Raw genomic sequence first — 20,321 nt, forward strand, 5'->3', positions numbered from 1 at the left:
GAGCCTAGAGAAAAGTGTTCCAAATGTTTTTTGCAAAAAAATTTATGTAGATTATTTATTTATACGAATTTCTTTAGCTATAGGCCACCGTTTAGGAGTTATTTACGAAAATTGCTCGGACTAGAATTGATTATAATTAACTTTCCCGCGTTAATATCTCTCTGAATATTGATCCTAGCGATAAATTGTACGGGATCTTTCTCGTAGGCAATTTTATGTAGATTACTTATGTAGAAGAACATTTTTTGCTATGCGCTACCGTTTAAGAGTTATTAACTAAAAACTAAAAAAAGGGACTTTTAAACCCTCCTACCCATTAGCGCCACCCCCATCCATCAGTACTTTTAGTATGTATTTTTTGATATTTTTTATTTTATATTAATAGCCATAAATTGTATGTGTACATGTTGATGTTAGACAAGGACAGTGAGAATCAATACAATTTTACCCGGTGGGTGCAGCTACATATTTACCATAGCTGGGCATTAACTCGTTAATTATTAATTAACGAAGTTAACATTTCGATTAACGGAGTTACATATATTGTTTAATACACCATTCTCTATAATTGTGCCAAAATTCGCTTATACACAAATTACTTCCCCTAAATGGCAATTTTTGGGCATCCTATTCAATCTGTGCTCTTTGAACCGCTGCGCCGCAGCTATTATTATTATATGGACTACAAAATAAATGAAAGTCAAAACTGACAGTTCCTAATTCCTATTGTCTGTGGCAGTGACAGTAAAGCACTGTAAGTAAAAGTAAGCAGCTTCACTCTTCAGACAGAGTTCACAGCGCACCTCCGCTAGCCGCTGTCTAGCTAGCTAGACTAGTCTGAAGTACTTGCAGTAGCGGAAAACTGTATTGATTATCACAAATTCAATAATTTCATTACGAAATGGAACCGAATCCTGTGATTATTGCAGCAACTGCAAAACAGACAGCTTCCGTAAGTCCCATGAAATTCTACTTTAGTGATATGAGATAAAATTAGCGAGATTAAAGTCCTGTTTTTATGGTATGTTATGTTTCAGCTTATTTTTTTACACGGACTTGGTGATACTGGGTTAGTATTTATTTGTTTAATGATTTGATATTATACCGTAGATCAAGTTTCGTGAATAAAAAGAGATAATCGGAAAGTACTTTTTAGCCACGGATGGGCGAGCACGATTGCCGCAATAAGGGGGCCTCACGTAAAAGTAATTTGCCCAACGGCTGCCACGATCCCAGTGACGCTGAACGCTGGGTTCCGGATGCCATCGTGGTTCGACCTGCGAACGCTGGACGCAACTGCCCCTGAAGATGAAGATGGAATCATGAGGGCTACAGGCCTAATTCATGGTTTGATTTTGGATGAGATTAAAGTAAGTACTATAGAAAGTCGAATTACACAAAAGATTTTTCTTTTACTAATAGTTTATTTAATTTTTCGGTTTTTATGGTAAAATAACTTGTTAAAAAGTGTTTTTGCGTGTGCTAAAAGACTATGGAATTAAACAATGAATCCTGAAAATTGTTACATACTCCAATGAAATGTTTATAATGCTGATACAAAGATGACTAAATTAATAACAACATTACTACATGTTATTGTATTTAACATGAACTGCCTAAATCTTAACTTATTGATTAAAGACACATTTAATAATAAATACTATTTTTAGGCTGGCATTCCTGCAAACCGGGTGCTACTCGGTGGATTCTCCCAAGGTGGAGCTTTAGCTTTACATTCCGCCCTGACTTACCCTGAACCACTGGCGGGAGTTATCTCTCTGTCTTGCTGGCTTCCGAGACATGCTTACTTCCCTGATGCAGTCAAGGCTCCTTTGGACTTACCGGTATGATTTTTTTATTATCTTAGTCACAGAGGCTCTAGCCATAGATTCATAGTGAAACAGTTTCTGATTGAAAATATTATATTGTGTGTTTTACTATGGGCAACCAGCTAGTCTAGTTCTGTGTCCTATACATGATAATCCATACTAATATTATAAATGCGAAAGTCTGTATAGTATTGTGGTGTATTGTATTGTAGTTCGGGCGATTTTCCGCAACTCGATGACTGGCGCCTATTTTGCGTGACATGGGGGTGGGCTAGTCCTGCCAGCCCAGCTCCTCGAGGAAACCTATCAAACCTTTGATGTTGAGTAGAACCTCGGGGATCCGAGATGTTTTGCCCTGTATGGGGCCACTCCGCTGCACTCCAGCACCATGTGAGAGGCTGTTTCTTCTGTCTCCATGCATCCTCTGCATCGGCTGTCTGTGACACCTGTTATAAAAAGATGTTTGTCAAATAGTCCATGACCTGTTATGACACTGTTTACCATGCTCAGTCGGGTCTTTCCTAATTAAAGGAGCACCCTTGTGAGCTTTCCGATGATGCCAGGCATGGCTTGTTTGGCCTGTCTGCATCCAGTCTGGTTTAGCCAATGTTCTGTGTGTAGTTTCCCTGTACGTGCCGGCAGCATTGAGCGTACCTTGCTAAACGGTATCGGGAGGATCGGTTCTGGGCCAATCGCTCCCGCACTCGATCCTTGCCTGGCAAGCTCGTCCGCAGCGTCGTTACCCCGGGATCCGCTGTATCCTTTGATCCATTGTAGGGTGATCTTATTGTTATGACATACCTCCATTAGTCGTTTGTGGCATTCGTGTATAAGTTTGGATGTGACTATATGGCTTTTTAGAGCCATCAAGACGGCTCTACTGTCGGAGAGTATGCGGATGGAGGATCCTACTACCTTCCTTGCAGTGATGGCAGCCGCCGCATTTGGGATGCCCATGCACTCAGCTTGGAATACCGAGTTATGGGCTCCTAGCAGAGTGGTGATTGATATGTTCAGGTCTTCTGAGAAGGTTCCAGAGCCCGATCCGCTGTCTGTTTTGGACCCATCAGTGAAGATTCTGAGCTCCCGAGGATTGAGTCCTTCGTAATTGTCGTCCTTGTATAACTGTATTTTGTACCTTTTGTCGAAGATAGCTTGTTTATGAATCCGATCCGTGCCCGAATTGAGCACTGGAAATTCGTCATATACCTTATCCAGGCAAGTTGTGTGAAGAGCTCCTATGATGTTGTATGTGTAGGTGCAGCGGTGGAAGGCTTAACATGACCTCCATGGCTGCAGTCGGTGTGGACCTCGTACAGCCAGTGGTGGCCGCGCATGCGAGCCTTTGGAGTCTTTGTAGCTTGTCTTGTACGTTGCCTAGGTTTGTTCTTGGCCACCAAACCAGAGCACCGTAACAGAGTAAGGGGCGGATTATTGTCTTATAGAGCCAGAGAGTAATTTTTGGGTTGAGTCCCCACCTCTTACCAATCATCCTTCTGCATTGCCAGAAGACAACTCGAAAGTCTGTCTGTCTGTCTGTCTGTGTGTTCCCTCTTCACGCTTAAACCGCTGAATCGATTTAGATGAAATTTGGCATAGAGATAATTTGAGTCCCTAAAAAGGACATAGGATAGTTTTTATCCCGAAAATCATCCCTTAAGAAAGTAAAAAGCGGGGTGAAATTGAGATAATTAACGAAATAATGTTGAAATCTTTGTATGGCATTTTAATTAAGTACCTAATTAATCTTTTAGGTGTTTAGTAGTTAATTACGGCAATGTCATTATTATTTTTAGGCTTAAAATTCCATTTTTGGGATGTTAATTAAAATTAAAATTTAATTGATCAGCTCGATGGTACCATAATATTACATTGTCACCTGATTTACATATGTATGCAAATATTCAACTTCATCGGAAACTGGGAAGTAGGTCAAACTTAACTTGCAAGATTTGACCCGTAGAGTGGCCATCAGATATATCGGAGCGACCAAGGTGCTCACAAATATCTGAACACGCACTTAACGCCTTGACAATAGAGGCGTACGTCGGCCGCTCCGATATATCTGATGGCGACTGTACAAACATAATTACATACATACTTACTTACATAGGTACATTGCAAGTTAAATAAAAGCTTGTAATAAAAAAGAAAGGCATGCAAACATAAAAAAACATTTGGACGCTAAATAGGATCCCCACTCAGCATAATGCCGCGGCAAACCGTGGCGCTGGTTTTCTGTGGGGACCTGACTTAATTTTTACGTACCTAGTTATTGAAATTCTATTGTACGCATTCAAATGCACTTGCCTCCAAGGCCAAGTTAGTGCAGTCAACCAAGACCTAAGACCTGGCGTATTGAATTATTAATTATGCAAATGTGTTAGTTTATGTAGCTATACAACGTGACCTTAACCCTTTGGAAAAATGCCGATATATAAAGCATCACTTCTCAGGAAAGTTTGAAAGTGTGGAACGAAATCTATCCTGTATACTTGTATAGCCGAGTCACAGTCATTTGACGAATCGAAAAGACAGGGTAATCGTGCGGGGTATGGATGGTATAGAAAGGATGTCAATCTCTTATGGCAGAATTGTTGCAAAAGTGACCAGCATGGAGAATATAAAGGAGCCCAATCTCTATGTATGAAAAGTGTCCATCAAAAAACAGTAATTAGGCGGAGCCACCATACACCGAAATACTGCCAAAAACAACCTACGTAATTTGGTCGGGTTATTTGTTTCCTTATATGGTTTATGTTATACTTATGTCCCAGAGCCTAATTAGCACCACCGGAGAGATTAGGAACTATTATTATTACTACTATTATTATTATTTGTATCTCATATAAACTCACGGGTATATACATCCCGGTCATTTGATAGGCGTCCGTGGGGATACAGATCCAACACGTAGAGGCCCTTTGGAGAAGTTTGCTGTTATGTAATACACCTGCTAGAACCCATTCACGGGTACAAATAGATACCTGTAAATCGGTTCCAACAGGCGTAGGGGCTATTATAAACACAGTGGAAAAGAGTGCCGGTTATGGTGTTGAAGTTTGGCTGGTCAAAAGATTGGGCTATTGCTGAGAGGTCCGGACACCTGCCATAACAATGTCTGTACACGATATCGAGGCAGGCGGTGACTCGCCGCTGACTAGATGGGCCCCTGAAACTGCCGTCGTGATGACGACCAGGAGCAACACCGGTGTGAGCGGCTCAGGGGTGTCGAGAGGTGTGCGCCGCTTTCTACCCAGTGGCTGTTAGCAGCCACTGTGCCAACTCGCGTCTTATGCATCTTTCACTTCCACCCCTGGAGCATATAGCTCTAGCGACTCCTCTCTGGACAGCCAATGAAGGCAAGCCAGAGCTGAGAGTCCTGCGGGTCCCCTTGGGGTCCACTCCGACCGACAAAGACACGCCGGAGACGGAGACCCTGACCGACTCTCGGGAGCACTCGGGTCCGTGGGGTCGTTACTCCCCAACAGCTCGCCACAAGCTGCCCTGCGGGCCTATTATCATTATTATTATTTACAGCTGAAAGCTAAGAGATTGTCGTCCTTTCTATACCTTCCATAGTGACCAGCTTTCAGCTGTAAATAATAGTTCCTAATCTCTCCGGTGGCGCTAGGTAGGCTCTGAGACCAAAGAGTATTGTAATATATAGGAGACTCTATGACATGAACCATAGAGGTATAATAATGTAGAGATGAAATGGGGGAGGGGCAGCAAATAACCCGACCAAATTACGTAGGTTGTTTCTGGTATGTTGTCAGGAATGTTAAAACGTGTTTTTATTTTTGTCGCATTGCGTATGTTCTGTCCTTCACGATCGCACGGGTGCACATATATATAAAATACTAGGTATATGGTCTAGGTACTTCAGTGTATGGTGACGCCGTCTTGTTTTTTACGTTCACTTTTTGATACATGAAGATTCATTTCCTTTCGTCTACCTTCCATAGTGCGGGGTGCGGTGCGAGGGGCGAGGGGTGTACCGCGCGCACCCGAGCTGCATACATTCGCCATTGTTACTAGAGTTAGACCAAGAAAAGTCTGCAACGATTTTGATAGCACACGCAGTGCAACTAGTGCGTTATTTTAAACGTCAAACTTCTATGAAATTATGACGTAAAAATAACACTTGCACTTGATCGTTGCAGACTTTTCTTGGTTTAACTCTAGCTCCGTACACGTCAAAGGCGTCGGTCCACTGTATACTTTTTACACTGTGCCCGAGCGTTGAATACTTACATTGTTATTTCAGATATTCCAAGCCCACGGTGACTGCGACCCAGTAGTCCCCTTCAAGTGGGGTCAAATGACCGCCTCCTTCCTCAAGACCTTCATGAAGAACATCGAGTTCACCACATATCAGGGACTGACACACTCGTCATCAGAGACCGAACTTAAAGACATGCGGGCATTCATTGAAAGGACGATACCTGCCTCTAAATAAACAATACTAAGTATACTATATTTCGAAAGATCCGCTTCAAAAAAGTTGATTATTTTTATCCTTATGAAATAAAATTTACCTACAAAAAATGAAATAGCATGTACCCAAATGTATTAGCAAATTCATAAATCCACTAATCGAGATCCAATTGGTCTAGTCTAAACTAAACGAAGTATGGCGGTCTTCGACGCGACTTACCAAATATAGTATGTATATTATATCTATGAGTACTTATAATTAGATATTTTTGAGTTACGTGAAGTTAGTACAAAATAAAGTTCGAGGATTACATCTACATGAATGTTTTTTCTTTGAAATCTATTTAGTATTCAAATGGTAAAAGGCTTGCTATATTCAAAAGTGTCAAAACGGAGGTGGCGGTTTCCAACCTCAGCTCGCTCCAAACCGAGTTTCATGAAGAGCCCCAACCAATAAGGCCTAGTTCCCTCTCTAGGTTGGAAGGTCAGGTGGCTATATTAAAATATGTGGCACTTTACTTATATTTAAAGACAACCGGATCCAAAACCTTCTTGCAATTTAGTATTTTATGTAGCTGTACGCGTAGTGCGTACACCTTTCCAAGATTTTGTTAGTGACCCAGGTAGCAAAATGACGTCAGCGACGTCATATTGACGTAATTATGGCGTCATAATGACGTTTAACCGCTGTTAGGGGAATTTTTCACCTACATTCCTAATGGATAAGGCTGTTTCTTTTGTCTGGAAATTCAATAAAATGAAGTTGAATGTTCATAAGCAGATTGGGCTCTAGAATAGAACGTTACTTATATTATATTTTTTGCAGCACCAAAGACATGTTCCATTGTCCACTCCGTGGTCCACTCTACTAAGTTTTGATAATGTGACCTGGCACATCATATTGAACTTCGCATTATTTTTAACATCCGCATAAAATCGATGCGTAGCTTAATGCGGATGTGGAACTGGTCGGTACAGGAACGTCTTAGCGGCGGCGTAAATAATTCCGACAACCGGCCCGGACCGGCGGTAATTTCGACATTAGCCAATAGGAATCTCGTTACGTTTTTGTGATTCGTCGATCGAGCACTAGCCTATGACGGACAGCGACAAGAAGTGATGAGTTTGTTTTATTTGGACTTTACTATAGTAATGCGGTTGTAGGGCGAAGGGTGTTAAGCCCGCTCCAGACTACGCGGCTTCGCGACGCGATTCGCGCACGAGTGTGGAGGGCTCTTTATATTCGACGTTTTTTATGTACCTAATCTTGACATCCACTTCCGCGGCTGTGAGCCTTTAATTATCCGCATCCGCGTGCGCGGATGTCAAAAAATCGGCATCCGCAACATCCTTGCTTTATCCGGGCCTGGGTGCTTTATACCATTATAATGGGGCTCCCTCTGGTCGCATAATAACTTACTGTCATATTTTTAATTGTCATAACACTTTATGCATAAAATTGTAAGTCATAAATATCTTTAGTCAGAATTATTCCTGTGTATAACTGGGTTTTTGTCATAAATGAGTTATGTCATAATTTTTTAGTCATTAATTTAATTCGCATAAAATTTTAAGTCATATGCTTGATATCCATAATGGTTTTTCGTTCGAAGTATTGCAGTGCATTGCATACTATTAATATAGACATAAAATAGTCATATATTTAGTGGTCATAATATGTTTTTTCATAAATGTTACAAAGCATGAATAATAAATATGTATGTTTGTGAGGAACCCATGAAGGCCATGAAGCAAATATTACTTTAGTCATAATTATAACCACACAAAGACCGTATAAAAGAGAAGATCAAAGCAGAGGAGCCCCCTCCAGTAGGAGTAACGGTTTTATATTTTTATATATATATAAATAGTAGGTAGGTTAGGTTCGTTAGGTTTCTTTACATGTCCAAAGGACACAAACTACGCAGAAATAGGAGCTTCGTCGAATTAAGGGTTTGGACGGAGATTAGGGAAAAGGTTTTTTTCGTGCTCCAGATTTTATCGTCAAACTTAGGTGGTAAAGTTGAAGTTCCCCAAACATAGTTTTGGCCAAACCATGTCACGATGGTAGCTGAAAGAGAGATATAATAATATTATTTGGAATATGTGAAATTGCTTATGATTATAAGTATCGATAAATATGCTTTTAGTTTGAATGACATTTAATTCATCCAAACACAATGTAAAATTGTTTTTATGAATAAATGATATGATGATGATGATGATGATGATATGATGATGAATTCATGATAATTAAAATGTATATGATCAAAAAGTGTATGACAATTGCAAAGTATAGCATCAAATATTATGGCTAAAAATTTGCTTTGCTTTGGCATTTGATTTGTATGCGTAATGATGATCATGACACAAGTTGTTATGCGTATCAAAGATATAATAATAATAATAATAAAATGTTTTATTGCAGGCATTAAAAAAAACCCATACACTTCTTAATAACTAACTATAAACTAGCTAAACTAACGAAAATAAAAATAAAAATATTGAGTATTAAATATAATTCAATACTCAATATTGTTATTTCCGGTTCTCATTCTGATGAACAGATAGCCAATGCCTAAAAACATAACTATTTGGGTTCTCACTTATCGTCCTCAGAATTTCGTTTTTGGAACTTCTAATAGCTTCCCAAAAGGAGGCTACTCTGGCTCTGAGAATCGCGAAGAAGTCAGGTACTCTGGCCGTCGCAAACATGTCTGATGCACTACAGTATCTAGGCTTTTGTATCAGGATACGATATACATCATTATACTGTACCCTGATGCTACTATACGCCCGCCTCGTGTACCTAGTCCATAATAGTACTAGCGGTTACGGCGATATTTTCATCGAAAGCTGCACTTGATGCAGAAAGCAAACCGCTTTGCCCAGTGATACTAGGGACCAATCTGAATGATTTCATCCGAGGAAACACAAATTTCATCCACTAGAATTCAAGATGGCGGACCTTTTCCAAAATGGCGGCTGCAAAATTTAAAAAAATTGTAGACACAAAACGGGTGCACCGATTTTAGTGATTGATATATCAATCAATTCGTATTGACACCTGTTATCGGAAAAAATATACCATTTAAGAAATTAAAGATGGCGGCCGAATATTAAAAAAATTGTTTTTTTTTGTTTTTTTCCTTCTACTGAAAAAAACTAAATGTTCTATAGTATGGTCACATATTCTTTCATTTAAATGAAACCTGATAATATTAGCTACAAAATAAAATAAAAAACTTGACAATCCGTTGAGTAGTTTTTTAACTATACGCATTACAAAAAGCGCGTAACAGCCGTCCGAAACGGCCCCCTCGCATCAAAACTGACAACTTTCATGATATTTCATGATATTATAAAAAAAGAAAATAATACATATTTACTGAGCTATAAATAAATGTATTGTCGCTTATTATTTGTGACGTTCCACGGAAAAAGGAACCTTATAGAGGCTGGCGCTTACGTCGCATAGCACCGCGATAGTATTGGAGCGGCGTTAATAATAGCTTAAGCGCCAACCGCCATAAGGTACCTTTACCCGTGGGACGTCACATTTACTCCTCTTTATCATCTTGGTCCGATGTGGTTGAACTGTAAAAAAAAGAAAATTCATATGAAATCAGAACAAAATATACCTACCTAATATAATAAAATTGAATATATAGAAATGAACTACGCCAAACTGTCACTCCCCTCCATTACTATTTCAAATGTGTGTAGTATTGAAATAGTAATGGAGGGGCGGGACAGTTTGGCGTAGTTTATCTATAAGTACCTTTCGTTTTTGCAGTTGCCTTTGCATGTGCTGCATTCTGCATTGCACTGTGCAGGGTAGACCCACCCTCCGACACGTGCAGCGCATTGTTTCGTAACCTTTTTTACAACCGCAATGGTCCAGGTATGATAATTCATGCCCTATCTCCCTGGCTTCAGACCATTGCGGTTCCCAACTTTCATTAGAAGACTTCCAACCCCAAGAGGGTGGCAATGGCACAGAGGCATCATCAAGAATAAGGGCATTGCATGTGATCTGAAGACCGCCTGAGTACGTGACCATACCAGCGTAGTCGCTTTTCCTTCAGCTTTTCTTCAATAGAAGCGATTTTAAAACTGCCTCTCACGTATTCGTTACGGATCCTATCCCTCCGGGTGACTCCAGCTGACCAGCGAAGTATGCGCATCCCTGTTATATTCAGTTTTTGAACGTGTTGTTTTGGTGATGCCCAGCATTCGGTTCCATAAAGTATGGCGGGTCGCACTGCGGTTTTATATAATTTACCCTTTATTTTTAAAGGCATTCTGTTATCATTATCACACAACACCGGTCAACTGCCTCCACTTCATCATGCCTACTATGGTTCTATGAGTTACGTCTATCAATTTTACCATCGTTGCTGATTATTGACCCTAAGTATTTAAGTTCTCTCACTGTAGGCAGTGGGACATCATTTATGTAGAGCTTGATTGAGTTGGGATCTGTTGTACCGTCAAACAAACATGACATGTGTTCTGTTTTCTTACGGCTTACTCTCAAACCATTTTCGTCTAATGATTTAGTCCGAATATTTAGTTGTTTTTGGAGGTCTTCGACATTATCTGATATTAGGGCGACGTCATCAGCATATAATATGTTCCATGGCACTGGTTTTTGGTGAGCCCTTGTTAGGTAATCTATGGTGACGTTAAATAATAACGGGCTTAATATTGACCCTTGATGCACTCCGTTGCTTATTTCAAACTTTTCACAGGTTCCAGCTGGACAAACTATCTGGGTGATGACATTGGTATACATATCCTGAATTAATGCTATATACTGTTCAGGCACTTCATGAAACCTCAATACTACCAAAGATAGATATAACTCCTTAATAGATGGATACAGTCTAAGGAAAAAACGTGCCTCGAAAACCAAAAAATGTTATTCTCGATCAGATGGCGCCACTAGTTTTGGCCTACTCTCGTATAGAGGGCGTTGACTGTTTCGTTTGTTATTTATAATTTTAACGCATACCAGTGAAAGAACATGGGTCAAAATCATATAAAAATAATTAATGCAAATAAAAAAACGTATCCATATTTAATTAATTTTAACGTATTTTTATAAATCTTCATTTTTAGTTTCAAAGTATGTCGATAGATGGCAGTGAATTTAAAGTGGTTACAAAATTTACTATGACAGTACCGCTTTATCTTATTATATCCTCATTGATACTACACACATTGAAATAGTACTGGAGGGGCGGGACAGTTTGGCGTAGTTCATTTCTATATAATTCAGTTTAATTACATTACGTAGGTATATTTTGTTCTGATTTCATATGAATTTTCTTTTTTTTTACAGTTCAAACCACATCGGACGAAGATGATAAAGAGGAGTAAATGTGACGTCCCACGGGTAAAGGTACCTTATGGCGGTTGGCGCTTAAGCTATTAACGCCGCTCCAATACTATCGCGGTGCTATGCGACGTAAGCGCCAGCCTCCATAAGGTTTCTTTTTCCGTGGAACGTCACAAATAATAAGCGGCAATACATTTATTTACCTTTAAATATAAAGAAATATCATCAAAGTTGTCAGTTTTGACGCGAGGGGGCCGTTCCGGACGGGAGTTACGCGCTTTTTGTAATGCGTATAGTTAAAAAACTACTTAACGGATTGTCAAGTTTTTTATTCTATTTTGTAGCTAATATTATCAGGTTTCATTTAAATGAAAGAATATGTAACCATACTATAGAACATTTAGTTTTTTTTCAGTAGAAGGAAAAAAACAAAAAAAAAACATATTTTTTTTTAATATTCGGCCACCATCTTTAATTTATTAAATGGTATTTTTTTTTCCTATTTCAGGTGTCAATACGAATTGATTGATATATCAATCACTAAAATCGGTGCACCCGTTTTGTGTCTACAATTTTTTTAAATTTTGCAGCCGCCATTTTGGAAAAGGTCCGCCATCTTGAATTCTAGTGGACGAAATTTGTGTTTCCTCGGATGAAATCATTCAGATTGGTCCCTAGTATCACTGGGCAAAGCGGCTTGCTTTCTGCATAAAGTGGACCCAATATGGACCCCATTATAATATTTAATATACTCCGCCTGCTACTCTCTTCCGAGCCTCGCGAACCACGTGACTGACACAAGCCTACGTCATCATGCTGTTCACAGGTTCACGATGACGTAGGCTTGTGTCAGTCACGTGGTTCGCGAGTCTCGGAAGACAGTACCTTGATATCATTATACCGGCCACCGGCATTGGAAATACCTGGAAACTAGCAAGCTTTGTAAGCGATAAGACTGCCAAGCACTGCAAACTTAGTCGTTTACGACCGTGTACAGAATTACTGATGTAGTGCACAATTATTTTCCATCGTATTTTCACGGAAACTTACGAAATTGTCTTGCTATTTTAGTCACTCTCTGTCATGAATTTAGTATAACTGGATCGAGACTGGATCAGTCACGAGGGGTGGGGGGAAATGACCGAACGGGATAGTCTTATGTATCTTTCAGTAGGAGTAGCAGAGAAAGCGCTGTTATTGTTTGTCCTTGTCACAGTCTCACATTTTTAGGGTTCCGTAACTCAAAAAGAAAAAACGGAACCCTTATAGGATCACTCGTGCATCTGTCTGTCTGTCCGTCTGTCACAGCCTATTTTCTCCGAAACTACTGGACCAATTAAGTTGAAATTTGGTACACATATGTATGTTTGTGACCCAAAGACGGACATTATTATTATTATTATTTATTATTGTACATGTAACGTAAACAAATGAATTTTAAACATGGGGGCCTCGCCTTTTGGGGGGTAAATGAGAATAAAATAAAGTTTTTCAAACTATATCGTGTTACGTATCAAATGAAAGAGATCATTAAGAGAATCTCAAATATATTTTTTTTGTAATTTTAAAATAAATAGTTTAGAAGTTATTTAAGAAAATGGCCAAAGAATTACCATTCCCCCCCTCCCCCCCCTCTTTATCTCCGAAACTACTGGGTCTAAAATTTTGAAAAAATTATACAAAATAGCTCTTTACCTATAAATCACAGGAAAACCTATTAGAAATGTGCAGTCAAGCGTGAGTCGGACTTAATTACTTTTTTGATCCGACCCCTACGGATTTTTTAAAGACACGTGACAAAACAAACGTGATTTTTTGCCGTTTTTTGCGTAATGGTACGGAACCCTTAGTGCGCGAGTCCGACTCGCACTTGGCCTGTTTTTACGTTACGTATACATTTGACGTGGTCCTCCCCCGCAAAAATCGGCAGACTGTTTTGTACAGACAATTACAGACATGGCGTCTCCGTTTGGTTATATCCTCTAAGACAGAGTACAATGTTCAAGTTCAAGTTCTTTATTTGCATTCATGTTGTACGTACATATGGGTATCAAATAACAATGAGTGGTTTCAAACATGAGCCCTGCAAGGGCATAACAATATTACTTAACTTATACCTATATAATACAAATAAAAATGTTAAATTGTAATCTTATTACATCTTAAAACTTATCATTTAAATATTCGTCGACAGTGTAATAGCTCTTGTTAATAAGGGTTTCTTTTAATTTTCTTACAAATAGATGTTCTGTCTTTTCTTCCTTTATATTGTGTGGTAGTTTATTATACTATATATTAGACGCGCGACCAAAAATCGCATGTAAGTTCTGTTACGTCCAAATCTAGCTGCTTGCAGACGGGCGTACCGTACAAAATATATCTTTCTCGCTCCCACTTATAGCTGTGTCCTTAACGGACGTACCGCCGTACGTCACACATGGTCACACACGCGATCGAACAGGCCTCGGGCCGGACCAAGGACGCGGTTCGGTTCGACCGCGAGTTGACCATAGTTATGCCACAGATTAATAAATAGTTACTACGTAACAGATACATCATTCCCATACAAAAGCGAAAATACCTACTCTATAATAGCCTACAAAATCTTAATAATAATACCTGCTGCTCAGGACGAGAAGAAATGTACCATAAGTATGCGCACAAAGAGCCGAGACTGCCTTACTCGCCGTGCGAGCCACGTGCCAACGCGTCATCGTAAGAATGCGCTAGGGTTGTACTGTTACTTATGTTATTATTGTAATAAAACGAATGTTGCGAATGTTGATTCGCAACATTCGTTTGTACGTATATTTTATATTAGTCAATCAAATATTTAAAAACAACACTTATAATACCTGACTCAAAAAACTCCTTAATTTACGATTTATCTACTTATGTTCAAATAAATAAATAGTGACAAAATTCATAAAGATAGATTTAAAATACTACTCACCTTTCTTCGTCTCTCGGAAATGAAAAAACCGGCCAAGTGCGAGTCGGACTTGCCCACCGAGGGTTCCGTACTTTTTAGTATTTGTTGTTATAGCGGCAACAGAAATACATCATCTGTGTAAATTTCAACTGTCTAGCTATCACGGTTCATGAGATACAGCCTGGTGACAGACGGACAGCGGCAGCGGAGTCTTAGTAATAGCATCTAGAGTAACTTATACTAGAGCGGTACTGTCATAGTAAATTTTGTAACCCCAGTAAATTCACTGCCATCTGTCGACACACTTTAAAACTAAAAATGAAGATTTATAAAAATACGATAGAATGTATTTAAATATAGATAAATGATTTTTTTTATTTGCATTAATTATTTTTATGATTTTGACCCATGTTCTTTCACTGATATGCGTTAAAATTGTTAAATAACAAACGAAACCGTCAACGCCATCTATACGACTGTAGGCCAAAACTAGTAGCGCCCTCTGAACGAGAATCAAATTTTCTTGATTTTCGAGGCACGTTTTTTCCTTAGACTGTATCCATCTATTACGGAGTTATATCTATCTTTGGTAATAGGGTGCCGTTTTTACCCTTTGGGTAAGGAACCCTAAAAAAACGACAAATTTTCTTTTGTTTTTTGACTTTTACACCCATCTACTGCACAATAATTACGTGGTTTCGGTATTTCGAAGCGTAAGCGCGGGAAACGTGCGGTGCGAGCGCTCAGGCGGGCGTTCGGCGGCCCTCTGTCGATTATATCGTCGACGATACGCCGAGCGGTAGGCATATAGCGCGTGGCTTTGAGCAAGTGAAGGAGGCCTGGTTATGCAGAATGCGACCAAAGCCATTTTTTGCTGAAATGAGTTAGCTAGTCTACCATAAAATAGATTTTTTGAACTACATTCCACTTAAAGCGACTAATTTTTAGCAAATCATTACACAGATTTATAAGAAAATTCTTAAAACGATCAACGATAAAATGTGTGTTCAAACCGGTTAAAAGCAGCCAACTCGCTCGAGTTGGTCTAATTCTTCCACTTAAATATCTATTATTTTAATCTGCATAACACAGCCAAATCACTCACGGCAATCTGCTCGGTTTCGGCAATAACCAAAAGTACCTACTGCAAACATTAAGAAACATAAGATGACATGACATTACGAGATACGAGCTTTTATAGTAACTGCCAACAAGCGTAGACAGTTACTTTAAAAACAATACACTCCTTTTTTGGGCAGTCGTGTAAAAAGCTCGTATCCCGATCCCGTAACTTGTGCGGTGTATTACATTGCGGGCCGAATTATTTTGTATGGTTGAAATTTTCATTGTATTTCTAAGCAAAATCTATCTCAATCTATTTCTTAGGTACTATACTAACCACCGTTTAAATGTTGGCCCGTATTAAATTTACACACTGTATACTATGTATCTGTAGTAATATGTAGTCTGTTCTGTGGTAATGTGAATGTGGTAGTGCCAGTGGTACAGTTGACACTGACACTACTGACAGCCTGGGCGCGTGTCGTGTTCTCTGTTTACGATTACTTACGAATTAGTATAAAATAAAGTACAGCAAAATATATTCTGAAGGCAATTTACAACAATATCTTAAAAAATGGTAGACTGTCCAACCCCAAAAAAACGACGTAAAGGCAACGTTAATAGCCAACGTAAGTAGAATAGAATAGAATAAAATTTATTCAGGACGCTTAAACAGCAAAAAATTTACAAAAACATGTCACAAAAACGGTTTAAAAGGTCACTGAAAAGGTTTCTACTCAGCTTGGTGTCAAGGTACATTAAAACATTGTAATCACAGGCTTAAGAAATATATGCAAATGTACTAAAACGATTTTTCTAACCTTTCAGAGCAAGATGTTTTAAGAAAAGAAAATGGAACCGGTGACTCCGCCGTAGACGTAAATGATAATAAACGGGCCCGTCCAAAGCATATGCCTAAGTTTAGGCTAAAAACCTCAGGTGAGACCTCTTCCTTGTGTACTCCTAGTAGTGAAAGAATCCCGTTGACCCTGACTGATATACAGTACGTGTTACTGCACTCATTGCTGGGGAATCTAAACTTAGCGCAACCACCCCGGTGGTATGTGCTTGACAAATGCAATAATATCAAACAAACTACATGTCTCGTTCTGGAGGGCATTTCTATGCAGCATTGGGATAAATTACAAGATAAATTCCCTAAAACTAAAAAAATATTTGAAGATTATGTGGAAGTCCTTACACCATCGGTGTATGGAGGCTCTCTGGTGCAAGAACTAGCATTAGTTCCTCTATCAGAAAATGAAAAAGATATTCTGATTCAAAAGTATGGAAGTATGAACTTGGCTCTAGAAGCAAGAAAAGACTTGATGATTATGATGAGGGCAGTGTTTCCCATCACAGGGGAAGTCAATGAGCCACTTGAAATCAGTTCAGAAGATAAATTCCCAAGAACACAACTAATGCTATCAGCATGGCAACTGATAGAGGAATCTTACCCAGTTCCTTTAAAAGGCAAGCTGGAGAGTGCTTACTCAGATTATGTCATGACAAAAGATCAGTATATGCCAGTTACAGATAAATCACCCATGTTTGGTCTAGATTGTGAAATGTGCATTACCAATGCAGGCTCTGAGCTGACTCGAGTGTCCTTGGTAGATGAAAAGCACAATATGATCTATGATTCCCTTGTAAAGCCATATAATGATATTACAGACTATTTAACAAGATACTCTGGGATAACAAAGAAGCTATTGAGTGATGTGACCAAGCGCCTTGAAGATGTCCAAAAGGATATCAGAGAACTGTTGCCAGCAGATGCAATATTAGTAGGACAATCCTTAAACTTAGATTTGCATGCTTTAAGGATGATGCATCCATATGTAATAGATACTAGTGTAATCTTTAATTTTACTGGAGAAAGAACTCGCAAACCTAAGCTCAAAGCATTAGCAAGAGAATTGTTGAAACTAGATATCCAATCAGGTAAGAATGGCCATTGTTCTGTAGAAGACTCACTGGCATCACTCAAACTAGTACAGCTTAAACTTGGTAAACATTTAGAATTTGGAGATGCTGTGCATACCAACAGGGAAAAATACAAGGAGAATTTTAAATTGGCAATTGCAAAAGAATATGCTTTATCAATCTTCAACCATATGATAGAGCAAAAGAAAACTTCTCTAGTTGTTGGCTGTGACAACATAACAGGTGATTATCACACATACCTGACCCAAGCTAAAGAAAGTTTAAGTTCACAATTTAAAAAAGTGAAACCGAAAAGGGTTAAACTGAAAACTGTTGATGGGGTTGAGGAAGTGATTTCATCATTAGCAGAGTCTGTAAAGGAGTACAACTTTTCTATGGCGCATTTGAAACTAGACATAGATAGTGAAAATGAGAGTAAACAAATAGAGCAAATAGATAACTGGATACAAATCGTGTGGAACAGTCTGCCACATGCAGCGCTGTGTGCCGTTGTGTTTGGTGGAACCACTGATGATAATGGACTTGCTATGATAAAGATCAAAAGTAGTTTGTAGCTTTCCTAATATGATATTATAGTTAGATTAAGCCTAATGAACACATTTGATTTATGTCAATGAAACATGTATCTATGTACCAAAATATCATATTTGGTATAAAACATTTGAAGAATTTTATTATTTAAAATGCTCTTCTAGGATACCTTTTGAATGGACATATTCCTTTAAGGAGCTAATACTAGAGTTTATTTCATCTACTACTTTTGACATGATGGCCCTTCATTTTTTGATGGCAAGTTAGAAAATAACCTCCTTATTCATAAAAATTTATGGGTTTGATTTAGTTAAATTATGCTTTATCCCTTTCTTACATGTGACATAAGTCAAAATGGCAGATAAAGACAAACGATGCATAGCTAATTAAGGCCAGTAACGTGTTTATGAATAACGCTATAAGAAAACAATTTTAAAAATATATTTTCTTAAAACTTATGTTGCAAATTAACTCTAGTATTAGTTCCTTAAAGGAAATGTGTCGATTTCAAAATCACTCTGTATACAGACAGATACGTAATATACATACACATACACCCTCAATCTATCCCATTTATACCTAGTATCTATTTATAAAGTACTTAGGTAACAAGGGCCTTCAATGTAAACTAAATTATTAGATAGGTATTAGGTAGAATAAAACACCCAGTATGGGAACAAGAATGTATATTGATTGACCTAGTGGTTTTATCCTATCATCTTTCAAGTTCAAAATCTTTATATTTTTGGAACACTATAAGTAATACATAATTAGGAGATAAAAAATTAGATATTTTCATCATGGGATTTTGCTACCTTTGCGTAGACTACTATCCTTATGCCGCAACTCACTTCGTGGTTCTGTATTGTGTTGCATTTCAGTGAAGCAATCCACTTTTGTTATTCGTTTGACATGTTTAGGAAAGTTTGGCAGATCGCCCTCAGTGACCTTCATATGATAGTGGACGACCGCTTCTCCATACAAATACAAACGAAGTCCCCATTTTCCTCCCTGGATATAGACTTTTTCGATTTTTGGGTTATTATAAGAGTTAGGAGCGAAAAACAAATTCCATACATATTTTTAACATGTCTTAACTCTTACACTTAACTTATAATATAACAATAAAAAAAGCGGTGGTTAATACAAGACAAGTGTAACAGAAATTCTGGGGATCCATTTAAGAGCATATTCGGTATCGTGTTCTGATAAGGAAAATTTAAAGAAATTTTGTATGGATGGTTGACCGACTTAGACGGCCTTCTACATAAAAAAAACGCGTCAAAAACTTTTTTCTACTTTTTCCTAATCAGAACACGATACCGAATATGCCCTTAAACGGATCCCCACTATTTTTGTTACACCCTGTACCTATACATCAAATTTAATACTTACAATTTCTATAATATTAATATAGGTACGTAATCCAGGGAGAAAAATAAGGACTACGTTTTTAGGGTTCCGTGGCCAAAGGGTAAAACCCTATTACTAAGACTCCTCTGTCTGTCTGTCTGTCTGTCTGTCCGGCTGTCACCAGGCTGTATCTCATGAACCGTGATAACTAGACAGTTGAAATTTTCACAGATTATGTATTTCTGTTGCCATAAATATTTAAGTGGGGCTCCCATACAACAAACGTGATTTTTTAGCCGTTTTTTGCGTAATGGTACGGAACCCTTAGTGCGCGAGTCCGAATCGCACTTGGCCGGTTTTTTATAATCTCACAACAAACGCAACTCAATAAAAAACTACGAAGTGAATTTCGGCACATCATAGATGTTTAACACATTCACTGCCACTTGCCATGCAGCAACCAGCAACGCATATATGCGTTCACCGTCATACAAGTTTGTTCCTAGGCTACGCCCCTTGGCAAAGAATGCGTTGGTACATTTACATCTGTTATTTCATCCCAGGTAGGTATAACTTGAGACCGAGATCCAGTGCCTGTGTGATTGTGCCTAATTGAAAATGTTACGTCCCGTTCCTGCGTTCCGCGCCAATCAGCTAGAATTAATGCATACTTATCTATTTGCACTGGTTCTGCACCGATAAGTTCGGAAGAGCCTAAGTTTACTATAGTATAGGTAGTCACCTATGGTATAGATTGAATTAAACTTTGAAAAGGAGTCGTTGATGTCATCTAGGTAAATTTCAACCAACGATTTTTTTGAGGTATAAAATTAATATATCCTCCCGCCAGCACTTTAGACCGAAGCGCTCTAGTCATATGCCT

At 38.6% G+C, this 20,321-nt stretch overlaps 2 protein-coding genes across 2 annotated transcripts; both read left to right on the plus strand.

Moving 5' to 3' along the window:
- The first annotated feature begins 765 nt into the window (after positions 1–765).
- On the plus strand, positions 766–6,586 carry LOC134745504 (acyl-protein thioesterase 1). Its single transcript, XM_063679548.1, has 5 exons — positions 766–952; positions 1,038–1,069; positions 1,157–1,370; positions 1,671–1,844; positions 6,100–6,586. Exons 1-5 carry the CDS (start codon positions 902–904, stop codon positions 6,289–6,291), a joined length of 663 nt encoding a protein of 220 aa, XP_063535618.1. The 5' UTR covers positions 766–901; the 3' UTR covers positions 6,292–6,586.
- Positions 6,587–16,060: 9,474 nt separating this feature from the next.
- On the plus strand, positions 16,061–18,212 carry LOC134745505 (RNA exonuclease 5). Its single transcript, XM_063679550.1, has 2 exons — positions 16,061–16,236; positions 16,436–18,212. The coding sequence occupies exons 1-2, from the start codon at positions 16,182–16,184 to the stop codon at positions 18,106–18,108; spliced, it is 1,728 nt and encodes a 575-aa protein (XP_063535620.1). The 5' UTR covers positions 16,061–16,181; the 3' UTR covers positions 18,109–18,212.
- The last annotated feature ends 2,109 nt before the right edge of the window (positions 18,213–20,321 follow it).

The sequence above is a fragment of the Cydia strobilella genome, chromosome 11 (genome assembly GCF_947568885.1).
Source record: "Cydia strobilella chromosome 11, ilCydStro3.1, whole genome shotgun sequence".
Taxonomy (NCBI): Eukaryota; Metazoa; Arthropoda; class Insecta; order Lepidoptera; family Tortricidae; genus Cydia; species Cydia strobilella.

Bases quoted from the DNA above. Each gene is read 5' to 3' on its own strand.
- LOC134745504 (XM_063679548.1), top strand. From the start codon at position 902: ATGGAACCGAATCCTGTGATTATTGCAGCAACTGCAAAACAGACAGCT. The intron at 1,371-1,670 runs GTAAGTACTATA...TACTATTTTTAG, and splicing joins TGATTTTGGATGAGATTAAA to GCTGGCATTCCTGCAAACCG. The intron at 1,845-6,099 runs GTATGATTTTTT...TTGTTATTTCAG, and splicing joins AGGCTCCTTTGGACTTACCG to ATATTCCAAGCCCACGGTGA.
- LOC134745505 (XM_063679550.1), top strand. From the start codon at position 16,182: ATGGTAGACTGTCCAACCCCAAAAAAACGACGTAAAGGCAACGTTAAT. The intron at 16,237-16,435 runs GTAAGTAGAATA...CTAACCTTTCAG, and splicing joins AGGCAACGTTAATAGCCAAC to AGCAAGATGTTTTAAGAAAA.